The following is an 18194-nucleotide window of genomic DNA, read 5'->3' as shown; positions in this document are numbered from 1 at the left end:
ATTCTTGCCTGGAGAATCCCATGGACAGAGGAGCCTGGCAGGCTACAGTGCATAGGTTCACAAAGTGTCAGTCACAACTGAAGCAAATAAGCATGCAAGCACCCACATATGTAGACTGGATAACACCAAAGTCCTACTGTGTGGCACAGAGAACCATATTCAATATCTTGTGATAAACCATAATGCAAAAGAATATGAAAAAGAATGTACATGTATGTATAACTGAATCACTTGCTTATACAGCAGCAATTAACACAACATTGAAAACTAACTATACTTCAGTAAAACAAATTAAAAAAAATTTTCCCAATAGAATTGTTTCTAAACCTAATATAATCATCATTATTATAATTATGTGAGCTAAATAACTATAACAAAAATGGTCTTGGCTATATATCAAAAGGTTAACAAATGGATATATATTTTCATATTCTAAATTAAAATAGTTAAGTTATGTATGTATAGTTTTCTATGAGGCCCTGTCTTAACAGACTTTATGATAAATGCTAGTACTTCACACATTCAATAAATACTTTTTACTGTATTGCCTGTACAACAAATATATTATTTTCTTTATAGTTTCCATATTTAAAGTTTTACATAATGTAAGAGGTGAAATCATTTAAAATTTTGTCCTTCTGAATCTTAAAATTCATTTGAATTTCAGATTTGTAGAAAAATGCATAAAACTATTGGAGATAATCTGTATTTCTATTAAATAACTGTAAGTATACAAATTAAACCTACCTCAGGTATATCCTTAAGATAATGAAAAGATCTAATAGATCTTGATTTTAGATATTCTTCTGCTGGCTCTAAAGAAACAAATCCAAACATAAATGATATTTCTATATTATTAGATTACTTCTAATTTAACTCAACAAACCATTTTCTCTACTTGTAAATTTTTTTGGAAATGGAGTTTGTTAGAGCTAAATATATTCTAGAATAATTTGCGTTTAAAACAAATTTCTATTAGTAGAATATAACTTTCAGTTACTTACTGTTACATAATAAAGCTCTATTTTCTTAGAAAAAACTGATTTCTAAATAAATGATCTCTTGGAAATGAACAGAGATCATTCTGTCATTTTTGAGATTGCGTCCAAGTACTGCATTTCGGACTCTTTTGTTGACCATGATGGCTACTCCATTTCTTCTAAGGGATTCCTGCCCACAGTAGTAGATATGAGAGTCATCTGAGTTAAATTCACCATTCCAGTCCATTTTAGTTCACTGATTCCTAGAATGTCAACATTCACTCTTGCCGTCTCCTGTTTGATCACTTCCAGTTTGCCTTGGTCATGGACCTAATGTTCCAGGTTCCTATGCAATATTGCTCTTTACAGCATCTGACCTTACTTCTATCACCAGTCGCATCCACAACTGGGTATTCTTTTTGCTTTTGCACCATCCCTTCATTCTTTCTGGAGTTATTTCTCCACTGATCTCCTGTAGCGTATTGGGCACCTATCGACCTGGGGAGTTCCTCTTTCAGTATCCTATCATTTTGCCTTTTCATACTGTTCATGGTATTCTCAAGGCAAGAATACTGAAATGGTTTGCCATTCCCTTCTCCAGTGAACCACATTCTGTCAGACCTCCACCATGATTCGTCCATCTTGGGTGGCCCCACACGGCATGGTTTATTTAACTTATATGCAGAGTACATCATGAGAAATGCTGGGCTGGAAGAAGCACAAGCTGGAATCAAGATTTCTGGGAGAAATATCAATAACCTCAAATATGCAGATAACACCACCCTTATGGCAGAAAGTGATGAGGAACTAAAAAGCCTCTTGATGAAAGTGAAAGAGGAGAGTGAAAAAGTTGGCTTAAAGCTCAACATTCAGAAAATGAAAATCATGGCATCTGGTCCCATCAATTTATGGGAAATAGATGGAGAAACAGTGTCAGACTTTATTTTGGGGGGCTCCAAAATCACTGCAGATGGTGATTGCAGCCATGAAATTAAAAGACACTTATTCCTTGGAAGAAAAGTTATGACCAACCTAGATAGCATATTCAAAAGCAGAGACAATATTTTGCCAACAAAGGTCCGTCTAGTCAAGGCTATGGTTTTTCCAGTGGTCATGTATGGATGTGAGAGTTGGACTGTGAAGAAAGCTGAGCATTGAAGAATTGATGCTTTTGAACTGTGGTGTTGGAGAAGACTCTTGAGAGTCCCTTGGACTGCAAGGAGATCCAACGAGTCCATCCTAATGGAGATCAGTCCTGGGTGTTCACTGGAAGGACTGAGGCTGAGGCTGAAACTCCAATAACTTTGGCTACCTCATGTGAAGAGTTGACTCATTGAAAAAGACCCTGATGCTGGGAGGGATTGGGGGCAGGAGGAGAAGGGGATGACCAAGGATGAGATGGCTGGATGGCATCACTGACTCGATGCACATGAGTTTGGGTGAACTCCAGGAGTTGGTGATGGACAGGGAGGCCTGGCGTGCTGTGATTCATGGGGTTGCAAAGAGTCAGACACGACTGAGCGACTGAACTGAACTGAAGAGATAAGGGTAGAATGCCCGTGATGAGATTAATGTTCTCTCTCCACCATGTGAGAATAAAGCAAGAAGGTGACTATCTGAAAACCAAAAAGGTTCTCACCAGACCGGACTCTACTGGCACCCTGATCTGAAACTTCCATCCTCCAGAACTGTGAGAAATAAACGTTTGTTGTTTTAAGTCTCTCAGTTTATAGTAGTCTGCTATAGTAGCCTGAATAAAGAGAGAATTGGGGACTGAGAGATACTGTAACAAATACCAAAAAATATAAAAGCACCTTTGGAACTGGCTAGCAGGGTAGAGGTTGAAACAGTTCTGAGGTTCATCCTTCAGTTCAGTCGCTCAGTCATGTCTGACTCTTTGTGACCCCATGAATCTCAGCACACCAGGCCTCCCTGTCTGTCACCAACTCCCGGAGTTCACTCAGACTCATGTCCATCGAGTCAGTGATGCCATCCAGCCATCTCATCCTCTGTCGTCCCCTTCTCCTCCTGCCCCCAATCCCTCCCAGCATCAAAGTCTTTTCCAATGAGTCAACTCTTCGCCCGAGGTGGCCAAAGTACTGGATTTTCAGCTTTAGCATCATTCCTTCCAAAGAAATCCCAGGGTTGAGCTCCTTCAGAATGGACTGGTTGGATCTCCTTGCAGTCCAAGGGACTCTCAAGAGTCTTCTCCAACACCACAGTTCAAAAGCATCAATTCTTCGGTGCTCAGCCTTCTTCACAGTTCAACTCTCACATCCATACTAGAAGAAGCCAATACATCTGTGAAGAGATTTTAAAGGCAATTCTGGTAAGAAATCAGAAAGAGAGAAGAGAGCTGTAGAGAAGGCTTCCATTTTTAATAGAAAATACATGAATTACCAACCGCAGAAATGTTGGTAGAAATATGGATGGTAAAGGCCATTCTGATGGCATCTTAGACAGAAATGAGGAACATGGAGAAAAGGTAATCTTTGTTAAAAGTGGCAAACTATTGTAGTAGAGCTTGTGAGTGATGAAATTGGATAGCTGAGATTTCTAAGCAAAGTGTTAAATAAGAGTCTTGGTTTCTCCTGGCTGCCTGAAGTAAAATGGAAGACAAGAAAAATGAACTGAAGGCAAAATCGTTAAGCAAAAGGAACCAGAACTTACAAATTTAGAAAATTCTCATGTTACAAAAGTGAGAAAGCATGCTCAAAAGAGAACATTAAGGATGTGGTGCACATTTGATAGTTAAGGAGATTAGCATGGGGTGAAACATGGACCTGATCAGATATCCCAGCAAAGACACTGCCAGTTTGAAATGAAACGGCTAAAGACAGGATAAAATGAAGGAAGGCTGTCAGACTTCTTGGCTTTTACAGGATAGGACCACAGAGCAATCCACTGCAAATATATGTTGTTCCTTAAGACAAGGGAAGAAAGATTATGAAGGTGACTCAGAGATCATCAGGCCAGCCTCAGTTTCTGCCTGCCAAACCCTTGGGAGGAGGCCAACACTCCCACTAGATAAAGTCCTGGGGATAGAATTCTGGCCTACCAGAGTCCCAGTGGGGTAGTGGGAGAGATGCGACCCTCCTCTACCCAGCAGAGTTTTGAGAGCAGGACCTCTGCCCTGGTTGCTCAGGAAAGCAGAGCATGAAGCCAAAGAGGATTATTCTTGAGCCTTAGTATCTCAAAGTTTGTCTTAGTGGGTTTCAAACTTTTTTTGGATCTAACAGCCCTTTCTTCTTTCCTATTTCTCCCTTTTGGTTTGAGAATGTCTATCCCATTCCTGTCCCATCTTGTATTTTGGAAGCACATAATTTGTTTGATTCCACAGGTTCAAGCTGGAGAGGATTTTCCCTTAGGAGCAATCGTACTGAGTCTCCCCACAGCTGATTTAGAAGATATTTAGGTGAGACTTTGGACTTCAGTAATAACACAAAACTCAGTATGGCAGCAAAATAATCAACACGTTCTAAGATTATTTTCTTGTTCAGAAGGAGGGTAACACTATAGCTTGAAAGGATGAACATTGTAATTTCTAGGATAATCATTTACAGAATAGAAAAAGAGTACATAATTTCCAAATTAGTAAAGGAGAAAAGTTGAAATTTAAAAAACTCAGTCCTAAATAAGACATAAGAGAACCAAAAAAGAATCAACAAGAGAGACAGAAAGAACAAAATAAGATGGCAGATTTAAATCCAAAGATATGAGTAGTTACATTAAGTGCAAATGGACTAAGTGCTCCATTTCAAAACCAAAGATTACAGAGTAGATTTTAAAATCTAACAATTTGATGTTTACAAGAGATGTCTCTTCTATAAGAGATAGATCATAATGTTACAGAAATCATGGTAACAAGATGATGGAAAAGGTATATCATGTAAATGTTAGCCAAGAGAAAGCAGGGGTAACTATAGTGATTTTTGATAATAAGATAATCTCTTCATAATTTTAAAAGATTCAATTCACTAGAAATATGTAATAATTCTAAAATTTTATACAATTAATAAGACAGCCAAAATAATATTAAAGATCTTTAAAGCAAAATTTGATAACACTACAAGGAAAAGTCAATAAGTCTGAAACTTCTTGGCAACTGACAGAACAAGCAAGCAGAAAAATCATTAAGGATATAGAAGAGTTGAAAAACACAATGAAGAAATTTGACCTAAAAGACATATATAGAAAACTGCACCCAATAGCTGCAGAATATATATTATTTTCAGGCACATACTGAACATTTCCAACAATTGACCATGTACTGGGTGAAAATGCAAGTGTTAACTAATTACACAGGACTGAAATTCTATGGAGTATATCCTCAAACTGCAGTGTAATTGTGCTGAAAACTTATAACCAAAAGATAATTAGAAAAGCTCATATATTTTGAATTAAGATATAACTTCTAAATAACTAATGGGTCAGAAGAAGAAATCATAATGGAAAACAAAAAAATCATGATACTATTGAAGAACAAGGTGGGAAGACTTGCTTTACCTGATATTAAGGGTTATTTTAAGCTATAGAAATTAATGTTGTATGGTATTGATATTGAAATGGATAAATAATTTAATGAAACAGAATAAGAGCTCCAGAACAGAGTCCAGAGCATTAGGGAAAGAATAACCTTTATAATATCACGCTGGGATAGCTGGGTATTCACAAGAACAAAAACTAAATTTGACCCTTGGGATGTGCGTGCATGCTCAGTTGTATCTGACTCTTTGCAACCCCCTGGATTGTAGCCTGCCAGGCTCTTTTGTCCATGGGATTTCCCAGGCAAGAATACTGGAATGGGTTGCCATTTCCTCTTCCAGGGTATCTTCTTGACCCGGTGACTGGACCCAGTGATTAAACCTGTGTCTCTTGTATCTCCTGCATTGGTAGGCATATTCTTTACTACTGTACCACCTGGGATTCCAGATTTGACCTTTACTTCACTCAAAATGTAATTCCAGGTAGACTTTAGACTTAAAGGTAAAAGTGGCAAAAGATATTCAGGACCACAAAGTAGGAAAAGATTTCTTTGATATGGAACAAAAAGTACTTATCAAACAGAGAAAGATTTTGTATTTTTGACCTTATTAAAGTAGAAGAATTTCCGTTCATGAAAAAGATAACATAAAGAGAAAGAAAAGAAAACTCACAGAAAAGATGAATATATTCACAATACACAAAACCAATATATTTTCTATATTCTCAAATCTTCTATAAAGAAATTTTATTATGTTCCAAAAAAAAAAAAAAACCCCAACAACAAAGAATGAGTAAAAAGAATATATTTAAAATTCAAGGAGAAAATAGCAAAAGGCTAAATTTAAAATAAGCTAAAACTTGGATGATTTCCAAAAGTATAAATCCAATTTACCAATAGTTTATGAAAAAATTTTCAAACTTATTACTAGTCACAGAAATGCAAATAAACCATAATGGTATACTATTAAATACCTAGTAGATTGCTAAAATGAAAAACTGGCAATTTCAAGTGTTAGAAAGCAGGACAAAAAGAACCCTCACAAACCTGATGAGAACATAGGTTGGTAAAAACACTTACCATCATCCAATATATGATGGAAAGTAGTCGTCATCTATTGTTGAAGATAAGCATCACTGGTAATGTAAACTCTGGATATACACTCTCAAGAAACTTTTACACAAATGCAGCAAGGATGCATAAAACAATATTCATTTCAGCATTGCAATGACAAAGTAAATCCCCAAATTTCAAGAGTGACATGGATAAACAGTGATGTAGTTGTGCAATGGAATACTTCACAACAATGAAAATGAAAGAACTATACCTCCACACAACAAGGTGAATGAATGTTACAAACAATGCTAAGAAGAAAGAAAAAGAAAATACAAATGAATGCATATGGCATGATTACATTTATTAGGTAGTTAGAATAGGAAACAGGAGTCCAAAATGGCGGTGGCTAAAAGACAAGGAGGGGAAAAGCCTGCGAAAATGGAACAAAGGAAGGTCCGAGGACCGGAGTGAGGACTTCAGATAGAACAAACAGCGCTCCTGGCTGGCCCAATTTGCATAGGGCAGGCCCAGGAGGAGGAAAAAACATAAAAGGAGGAGCTCTCCGCACACACTCTCTCTCTCTCCCTCTCCCTCTCTCTACCTCTCTGTCTCTCTCTCCCCCTCCCTCCTTCTTTCTCTCTTTCTCTCCCTCACCCGCGTGCTGGCTTGCTCCTCCACTCTCTTCTCTTCCGCGTCTTTGGGTTGGCATGCCCTCATGCTTCGAGGATGGATTCTCCTGCTATCTTCTACATAAAATAGAGCTGTAACACTGATTTGTCTAAGAGCTATAACATAGTTTGTCCAAGACCTGAGAGCTGTGATGCGCCGAGGGCTTTAATGTCTGTCACTCCAAGTCTTTGTTGTGGCGAGACAGAACCGAGAAGAATACACTCGCCTGACACATTCATGTACAGTAAAAACCAAGCAAACTATTTTGTAGAGATTCAAAAATATAGATGGTAAAAATGTAAAGAAAAGGAAGTGATGACCACAGAAATCAAGACAGTAGTAAACCCCCAGGGACAAGGAAGGGAAAAGGGATTTGGAAAAGGTCAAATGTTTTATGGAATGTTGGCAATGGTCTATTTCTTGACTTGCAATATGGTTATACAGATGTTTGTTTTTATAATTGATTGTTATACTGAATATTTTATGCTATATTCACTTTTTATAATGTATGCTATTTTATAACTTAAAATGGTTTAACAAAAATAGAAGGAAATTGATTAGAAAGAAGGGAAGAATGAAAGAAGAAATACCTGTCAGCAATCTACTATAGCTGACACACAAAAATGATGGTTTGGATTACAGTGGTGATAGAAGAAACAGTGAAAATAGATTAATTCAAGATGAGTTAGAATGAAAAGAACCTGTTGATGTATTGAACTTCGGAGAGGAAGGAAAGGGGAGATGAAGGATGGCTTCTAGGCTTTATTATTTTGTTTTATTTTTAAAAGATTTTTTATGCGGATCATTTTTTAAAGCATTTATTGAATTTGTTACAATATTGTTTCTGTTCTATGTTTTGGTTTTTTGGCTGTGAGGCATGTGTCTTAGCACCCCGACCAGGTATCAAACTTTCACCCCCTGCACTGGAAGGCGAAGTCTTAACCACTGAACCACCAGGGAGGGCCAGGCTTCTAGGCTTTAGACTGGAGTCACTTGGCGCACTTTGATCAAAGTACTGAGAATGGAATGCTGTTGAGGGGCAGGGGGAATGGGAGAAAGTTTTCAAGGACACTTAGGATAAGGAATCATGAGACCAGTTCTGGATATTAGGTTTAAGATGTAGTGAGAAGTTTAAGTGGAGATATCAAATATGCAGTTCAGTATAGGCATCTGTTCTTCATGGGATTAGTCCGGACTGAGATACAAATGAAGGATTTAATTGTATTTCTATGGTATTTTAAACTATAAGTCTAGATTAGATTACCTAAGAGGAGACAGTGTAGAAACAGGCTCAAGACTGAGCTCTCAGCAAATACAGTACCTTAAGGATGGAGCAGAGAGATTTAGAAGAGAGACTGAGAAGAGGTGAGATAGCAGAAAAACAGAGTTTTAAGAAGGAGGGAGTGATGAACTAACTACACTGGTATTTGAAGTGGAAGAGAACGAAAGCAAAAATGCTTTGGATTAAGCAACACAGAGATCACCTGCACCCTTATTCAGGGTCGCTCCAGGAGGATGGTAAGCAACACGGAGATCACCTGCACCCTTATTCAGGGTCGCTCCAGGAGGATGGTAGAGGCAAAAAACCAAATTGCAGCAGGTTGAAGTTTGAACAAAAATGGAAGGAGTAGAGACAGTACATATAAACAAACCTTCTGAGGAATCAGATGAAAAAGAGTAACAGAAATGAGGCAAATGGGACAACGTGGAAGCAAGGCATCTCAGTCAAGGTTGTTGATGAAAACGACACAATTAGACGTTTTTCTGACAATGTCAGAGAAAGAACATCAAAGATGACATAAAACACCCAAATTCTCTGAGGAACTAAAATGGTGGTTCCTAGCTTACAGATTGCTGGAGTTTTTAGGAAAGTACCTATAAAGTAAGTTTCTACTAAGCAAGATGTCCAGATTTGAGTGATTTTTTAAAAAACAATAAGAAAATTCAGGATTGAGTTGAAAGGAAATCCAAAGATTTTCTTTCTAGCAAAATAAGCATAAAAATATGATTTTTTTTGTGAATTGTACAAATTACCTATTCTGATGTCTATCATCTCTTCTAGGAAATCCTTCTTGACAGCTCACTGAAATCTTTCACAAGCATTTTCAATCAAATGCTTTCAACAGAAGCATCAAATTGTAAGAACTTATAAGACAAATTATAAGAACTATAAGACAAATAATAAAGTAGTAAATAAAAGCATTCAATACATCAAAAGAGAGGCAAATAGGTTACACAAAACATTACCTATTGACTTGATTTCCTGAGTTTATATATTTGTTGGCAAAAAGGATGGTCTTAAATTTGAGTTTTGAAAGTCACTTTTTTTAGGTTCAGGCATATTTTTGAAGGAGACATACCTTAAAGAAAGAAAATTAATCTAAATTAAAATAATCAGAAAACATAAAATAACTTTAAAAATACATCTGAAGAAATGTGGTCAAGTCATGTACAGTATAAAAGAGTGGGACTGATAAAGCAGAAACTAAAAATATTAGTAAGAAAGAAATAGAGAAAACTGCTGGTGTTACAGGATTGAGGGCACTCAGGAAACTACTGTTCAAAAGCTATATTGACCCTTTTAGAAAAATACCTTAGAAATGTGTTAAATATTAGGAACACTGCCAATTCTAGTCAAGTAGTGGGATATGGATTTAGGGTCAGTTCCGTTTCCAGAACAGTATACCAGATAGGATCACGACATCTATTTACTGTGAACAAAAACTTTTCTCCTCTAAATTCTTTGACTATTGATAGTATGTAAGGAAGTTAATACTACCATATAATTCATGGTAATTCTGACCTTTAAATACTGTGACTTAAACCTCAGACACTCATCTTTAATTAAAATCATCTAGACCTCCACCTTTAGGTATTATCTATAGATTGTTATTCTCCAGATTTTAGTACAAACCCCAAACTCTTCCCTGAATTCCAGATTGATGAATCCAGCTGCTTCACGACTTCTTCAGTTAGATGTCTTATGGGAATTTCAAACTTATATTCAAAACCAAATGTTTGCTTTCACTTCCTTTCCAATCTGTTTCTCACCCAGGTTGTCTTAATTCCATTCAACCAGAAGGTTAGGCCAAAATTCTGCACTCAAGTTTGTTTCTGTTTGTTTTAAAAATTTTATTGGAGTATAGTTGCTTTACAATTTTGGGTTAGTGTCTATTGTACAGCAAAGTGAATCAGCCAAACACATACTTGTGTGTGCGTGCTCAATTTCTTCAGTCATGTCTGACTCTTTGCGACCCCACGGACCGTAGCCCGTCAGGCTCCACTGTCCGTGGGATTTTTCCTGACAAGAATACTGGAGTGAGTTGCCATGCCCTCCTCCAGGGGATCTTCCTGACTGAGTGATTGAACCCTCCTCTCCTGTGTCTCCTGCATTTCAGGAGGATTCTTTACCATTGAGCCACTGGGGAAGCCCGCCTATACGTATATCCACACTTTTCTTGGATTTACTTCCCATTTAGGTCACCAAAGACCATTGAGTAGAGTTCCATAGGCTATACAGTATGTTGTCACTAGTTATCTATATTATACACAGGGTCATAGTGTATATATGTCAACCTCAATCTCTCAATTCTTCCCACCACCCTCCTTCCCCCTTGGTATCCGTGTATTTGATTTCTACATCTGTGACTCTATTTCTGCTTCATAAATGAGATGGTCTATACCAGTTCTTTCAGATTTCAAGTGTATTCTGCAGTCATCTTTGACTTCTGTTTCTCTCATTCCCCATTCCTGATATCTCAACAAATCTAACTGGATCTTTCTTTGAAACACATTCCAAATCGAACAGCTTCTTTCCTCATCACTTCTGTACTAGTTTCAAGGCCCCTTCATGTCTCATCTGAACTACTGCTCCACATCTCTAGCCTTCTTCTGTCTGCTCTCTCTGCTATCTCTCTTGCGCCCAGTGGTCCCAATACAACCCATGGTGACATCCATAAAATGTAAATGATATTGTCATTTCCCTCCTACCATTTCCTCTCACACTGAAATAAAATTCAAAATTCTCACTGCAAGACAGAAACTTTCCTCAATTCTTATATGTCTAAGTAGAACAGCTTCCACTGAATGCCCCTTCAGGCCTCTCTGTGCATCCCTTCACCCCTCCCCTCCACATGGAACCACAGTGAGTTTTTTGGCTGTCTGGTTTAAGAAAAGGAACTTGAGCTCCTACTTCAGGACCTTGGCCCTTGCTCTGTCCTCTGCTTATAGTATTCTTCCCCTAAATATTGAGAGGCTTACTCACCCAAATCATAAGTGATATATTTCATAAGTCTCTACTCAAATTTCCACCTTTCCAGAAAGGTCTTTTTTCATCCTCTCCCATCTAAAGTAATCCCTATCAATCCTAATTCCCTTAATTGACTGTATTTTTCTTCATAGCATTTGTCACCAGTAAATTTACATTATATGTTGATTATTTATTTAGTTTGTTATTGATCTTCCCACCTTATTCTAGAATGTAAACTGAGGGTAGGGTCTTTGTTTAGATCACTGTTGTATTCCTAGCACCCAGGAGAGTGACTGGCACATAGTACCTGTGTAATAAGTATTTGTTGAATGTATAAATTGTTTTGGTAAATTTTCATTGAACTTTCTTAAAATCTTATAACTTCCAGTGAGTTTTCAGTTTATTCTCTTTAGGATTTTCAGTAAACAATCATTTAATCTTTATAAAATAATTCATCTGTTCCTTTCAAAACATTTAAATTTGTATCTTGTGTTCTTACGTAAAAATATCATTGACAAATAATTCCACAATAGTTAGGTATACTAGTAAGAATGGGCTAGTAAGAATTCTAATTAGAATTAGAAATCCTATTTCTAATTTAAATGGGAATGTATCAAGTATTCCACCCTAATGGTGTTGACTGTGTTGTTAAGGAGATGATTTTTTTTATCCTTAATCTAACAAAGGTATTTTTTCAAATACATTTGCAGAATATATTGCTTAGTTGCTAAATCATGTCCAGTTCTTTGTGACCCATGAACTGTAGTACAACAGACCTCCCTGTCAGGAAGGGAAGAAGGGAGGAAAGAGAAGGTGATGAATTCCAGACTCTCTCATTCACTCCCACATGGTAGTTCTGGGAAGACCCATTTGTGATAGTGGATGTGGCTATTTTTTCCCTTTTCCTGCCCCCTCCCAGCTCTGATTCCCAATGTCTGATCCCTTGCACAAATAGAACCTTCTGTTGGATGAAATAAAAGCAAACTAAGGGGCTTCAAAAAATGGATAATAAAATGTAGAAAATAATGAGGAAATGGTGCGTTTTCAGTATTTGTTTTAATATGTCATTGAATTTTTAGTTTACATATTTAATTTAAATAATGACTGTATTTAACAATGATCTCACAAAATCCCTGCAAATTCAACACTCAGCTCTAAGGAATTGGTGGGAGCTGGCTCTATCACAACAGTGTTCCCCTAACAGAGGGAAAAAAAAAGATTAAAAGAGGGAAGAGGAGGAGATGTGCTGGAGGAAGGCCACCCCCACCCCCACTTACAGGTTAGGACAGAAAGAATCAAATTGCTGGCCATACCCTTCTCATTTCAGGTCCTCTAATGTCACTAGCCTTACATATGTGCGAAGGGAAAGCCTTGACTAATATGTAAGATCAAAATACTAAACTGCACAAACTTTTAATAACCAAAAATGGTCAGAATGAAATGGAGAAATATAAAACTGCTTTATATGGTCCTGAGTTGAGAACAGACAATGAAACAGTTAATATTTTATTTTAGATTGTTTAAAAGTCTATATTTATAAGTGAAATACTGTAATGGTTTTATATTCTCATGGTCAGACTTGAGGATCAAAGTTATCTTTATGAGAAGAATTGGAAGTATTTCATCTTTGTCTATGCTCAGAAACCATTTAAATAGTTCTTTGAAGAAACTCACCCTTGACACAGCTTCAAGGTGGTGCTTTGGTAAAAGACAGTTTTCTGACCGCTTTCTCAAATTTTTCTAGCTATTGATTTATGTTTTCTTCTTGTTGTTAATTTTATTTTCACCATTTATAGTTTCACAGATCATCCATTACCAGATTCATCTTTCAAAGCAGCATAGTTAATACATGTGCTCAGTTGCTTCAGTCATGTCCAACTCTTTGCATCCAACATGGATCCTCTGTCCATGGGATTCTCCAGGCAAGGATACTGGAGTGGGTTGCCATGCTGTCCTCAGAGGATCTTCTGGACCCAGGAATCTAACCTGTGTCTCCTGCATCTCCTGCATTGCAGGCAGATTTTTTACTCACTGAGCCACTGGGAAGCAATGTACTCATAATTATCTTAATTTCTTCTACATCCGTGTTTATAGCTCTTCCTTTCCCATTACTAGTACTGTGCCTTTTTATTGTCTTTTTTTTTTCCTTTCAATTTCTCAAATTATGGTCATTTTAACATTCTTTGGGGAGGTCTTAAACATGCTAATTTTGCAAAATACTCTTAAAGATTCAAAGTGCTTATGAGAGGAAAGCAAGTTTGGTGGAATTCCTGGGAGATGACAGCTTTATTTACTTATTTATTTATTGGTCCTTTAGTAAATGCACAGTTAATTAATAAAAAAAAAACTGAACTAAGTGCTAGATACTTGTAAGATAAACTTTATATAAACTCTGTCCTCAATTAATCACGTCATTTTTAGCTTACACAGTCCCTTATCATGTTGTTCTCTTTCTTACTTAAAATTTTATTATATGGATTAATTTTGTGGACTTAGTTTATGCATAACTAAATTATAAATCCTGCTACCTAGAAGCAGGTAGACTTATAGGATAGATAAAATAGCTATGAAATAGGTTCCTTCTAAGCTCAGAGGCACCTGGATAAGAATACTCTATTAGTCACTGAGGAATGAGCCACAGTTTTGTTTACTACCGAGTTTAAGAGAAGCAACAAGATTTCTGTCATTCTACCCCTAGCTCCTTCCCTCCAAGTAGGTGTGAAGAGCTGTGAAAAAATCAGAGATTTGACCCTACTTACAAAGTAACAAGTGGGCCTGATACAATTTCATCTCTCTGTTTTGGAAGACATGAGACTCCTGGGTCAGAGATGACCGACCATTTATCACACACAGCAGTAGGAGTGGTATCTTCTGCATTAATTCTCTGAGCCCCAGTTCCACAGGGCAATAAGCAGAAGGCCAGATATCAGCACACACACTGGGTTATGTTACAGGAATGGAACCTTGAATTTAGGGAACCCAGATCTTTTTAATGGGCAGTAATGTTCCTGCGCTTGCTCAGAAGAGGGCACTTTCTTTGTCTTCCAAAGCTGTCTGCTATACAAACGTCCTAGAAAAGATAGGAACAAAGGCAGCCCCAGTGCTTTTGCTCACAAGTGTACAGAAATACAAGACACCTGTGGAGAGTTTTCCCAACAGTAGAAAGAAGGAATGGAGGGGATAAGAGTCTAGGAATAAAACTTGTGTTCCTAGTACTGTGTTCTCAAAAAAAATATGAGGAATTGGACTTGGAGTTATAAATTTGGTAGGTGACTTCACTAGCATAAAATTATAAATCTGTTTTTTGTAAGTTGTATTGGTTTGGGGCTATGTACTTTTTTAAAAGATTCAACCCTTCCCCTCCCCCTTTTTGTCTTATAGTTAGAAAAATCCCCTGTGAAATTATATCCTGTTGCAGTTGAGCCAAAGGGAACACAGGTGAAGGCCTTGATTTGTGCTGCCTGGGCTGGAATTAAAGGAAGGCTGTTGCACGGGCCTGGAATGGAGCGTGGAGTGGCACTGGCACACCAAAGAAAACCAGAGAAGGGCACAGTTCCGACGGAAGCCTGGCAGCTGAGCTAAGGCTGCCTCTTCTCAACTGGAAATCTCTTAGGGAACACTTGCCTGGCAATTCTTTGGAATGCCTTGTGTTGTTATAGAGTAGCCATTTTGAGATGGAAATCCAGAGTTTCATTCAGGCACCATAGAAAAATTTCAAATACATTTTTGTGTAATAAAGATACTGTTTGGATCTTTATATTATTCATACTTAATTTAAATTTGGATAAAAATATTTCTCCAAGTAGGTTCCTCAGGGAGAAGAAATAAGCAGATTACATTCTAAAGTCTTTCAAGTCCAAAAACTTGTCTCTGTTTTGTTCTCAAATATAAATGATGATTCACCCAAATAGCAGATTCTTGGATTGCCATTCTGTTTAAAAGTTGGAAAGGTTTTACTGTTTTCTAGCCTCAGAGATACAGATGAGACATGAATCTTATTTGCTGTCTTTTCCTTTGTAATTAACTGCTATTTTCTCTCCTGTCTGAAATTGAGTAATTTTACCGTAAGTCTAGTACTTGCTAAAGCTTTAGATGTGAAAATTCAAGTCTGTCTTAAATGACACTTTTTTCTTATAATTCTTTTATTTCCTTACCATCTGTTTCTTGCTCTCCTGATTTAGGTAGGTATATTTTCATGTTGAGTATCCTAAGACTGTACCTACACGGCTCTTTTTAACCTGATTTTCATTTTGTGGCAGGGGGCTTGGGCGGCGGTATTTTTATAAGATTGTGTCTTTATTTGATCATCTAAATTATCAATGCAGTCTTCATCTGTATTCTATTTTTAATTTCTGTACTCAGTTTTTAATTTAAAAAGTCTCTTTTTCTAAATCCCCTTTTCCCCCTGTTTGAGAGAGATTTTCTAAAGGCTCCTCTGTTTTCTCCCTTAAATGTGTTTCATTAGGAGTCACCTGTTAATGAGAGTTTAGTTTTATCTCCCTCCTTCATATGAGTCCCCTTAAATGGCCTGTGGTTCTTTACTCATTTCAGTGAGTGTGGGTTCCTGCAGCAACTATGAAGGTCAAGCTATTCGGGACTCAGGTAGCATCAGGCAGTGAGAGAGAAGATTCTTTTGCAGTGGATCAGTGGCAAACAATCCCCATCTTCTTAATCTCCAGGCTAATGTCACACAGAGTATAAGACATGTATATTGAATTAAGGAAGACAGAATTTGACTGATTAAATTTCTTTATAGGCTATAATCATATTCTCTGTTCATATTTCATTATCTTTCCTGTATAGCAAGTTTATCCTTCTATCATAAAAATACTTTAAAAAGGAATATTCTTTTGGATTTATTTTTAGGAAAGTAATTCTTCTAATGAGAAGCCCTTATTAATCTAAAGAAAAAGTATTCTTAATATGTCTACTTGCCCCTAACTTGTTTCCTAGTTCTTAGCACTTAATAAGTGGTAAATTTACCATTTTCACTTGAGAATCCAGTATGGAAGAGATCACTTTTTTTCTCTTTTAAAACTTATGTTCCAGGTAATTTTTAAAAAAGACTTTTGTTAAAATGAGTATGGCTCTTTTGTAAGAGGTCCAATTTTGAAAAGTTTGCAAAGAAGAGTAGCTTTGGTGTTTGCTGACAAGTCTTAAAGACCATAGACAAATGAAAGGCAAAAGACAGAGATTTTCAAATTATTATAAAACTCTCTGCCTATCAGTAAAATCATCCCAGGAATGTCTTTCCAGCAAATCCTGGGTGTTTGTGGCTATCACTTTTATCAGTTCCCATTTATACAAGAAAAATGCAGAAATCTTGAGCTAATAGTAACACGGAAAAGATCTCTCTGGGAGTAAGAGTAACTGAGAAAGCAGCCCTATGAATTTTAATGATTCTCAATCCTAGCTTTTCTCAGAATCATCTGAGAAACCTTAAAAATAGTAATACCTGGGCCCTACTCCAAACTAATTAAAGTTGAATCCAATTATTTTAGAGCTCCTTGGCCAATATGCAGATGGGTTAAAAACCACTGCTCTGAAAACAAAACTCAACTACAGTTCAACCCTGTTTCATCTAGGTGGTCATAACACCAGGTTGAGTGTTGCTATGATATCCATCAATTCAAGAAGAAGCATGGAGTTTCTTGACCAGCATGATTACCCTGGGGGCACAGCTAGAGCAGGGTGGTCCCTGTGCCAACAGCATCAGTGTCACCTGGAGACTTAACCAGACATGCAAATTATCAGGCCCCAGCCCAGACCTACAGAATCAAAAACTCTGCCAGTGGGGCCCCACAATCTGTATTTAATGATTCCTCCATGTTTGAAAGGCCAGAGTAGTACTTCTTGTTAGTGTCCACAGAGGTTACCTGGGGAATCTTGTTAACTGCAGCTTTGGTTTGGAATGAGGTCAGAAAATTCGGTATTTCAAACAAGTTGCCAGGTGATACCAATGCTGCTGGATGGAAGATAGTACTTTGAATAGCAGTAGACTAGAGGTCAAAAATGAAAAAGGCATGCAGTTGGTAGGAATTACTCTGGTACTGGTGGGTCATGATTATGATGTAAGGTTTAGGCTGAGCTGAAATCTGTGTGAATCAGATCTGACATGTTGGCTCATGTAGGAGTGAGGTTTGTGAACCCTGGTAGAGTTTGGTATCCTGTTATAATTAATGTAACTTATAAGACCAGGGGGCTTCCTAGATGGCTCAGTGGCAAAGAATCTGCCTGCCAATGTTGGAGCCGCAAGAGACACAGGTTCGATCCCTGAGTTGGAAAGATCCCCTGGAGGAGGAAATGGCAACCCACTCCAGTATTCTTGCCTGGAGAATCCCATGGACAGAGGAGACTGGTTAGCCACAGTCCATGGTGTCCCTAACAGTCAGACACAATTGAGCATAGTGAAAGCCGCTCAGTCGTGTCCGACTCTTGGCGACTCCATGGACTATACAGTCCATGGAATTCTCCAGGCCAGAATACTGGAGTGGGTAGCCTTTCCCTTCTCCAGGGGATCATCCCAATCCAGGGATCAAACTCAGGTCTCCCATATTGCAGGTGGATTCTTTACCAGCTGAGCCAAAAGGGAAGCCCACAACTGAGCATACATACACATATAAGACCAGGAGCTGCATCTACAGATTTTAAATCTGTGCAATATAGTCAAGGTAATCAGCATATCATTGTTGATATGAGTGAAAAACTTGCCCCCTTATACTCTGTTATTTAAGTAATCATTCTGCTATGGCTGAAA

At 37.5% G+C, this 18194-nt stretch overlaps 1 protein-coding gene across 1 annotated transcript in view; it reads right to left on the bottom strand.

The window, feature by feature from the left end:
- The window catches only part of C2H1orf141 (chromosome 2 C1orf141 homolog), a 35064-nt gene that overhangs the window by 9847 nt on the left and 7023 nt on the right, over positions 1-18194 (bottom strand). Inside the window, 2 exon segments of the mRNA XM_068966697.1 lie at positions 748-815; positions 9436-9548. Coding sequence (XP_068822798.1) covers positions 748-815; positions 9436-9548 — 181 coding nt within the window.

Source organism: Capricornis sumatraensis, chromosome 2 (genome assembly GCF_032405125.1).
Source record: "Capricornis sumatraensis isolate serow.1 chromosome 2, serow.2, whole genome shotgun sequence".
NCBI classification, from domain to species: domain Eukaryota; kingdom Metazoa; phylum Chordata; class Mammalia; order Artiodactyla; family Bovidae; genus Capricornis; species Capricornis sumatraensis.
This window is presented reverse-complemented; position numbering and strand designations above follow the sequence as displayed.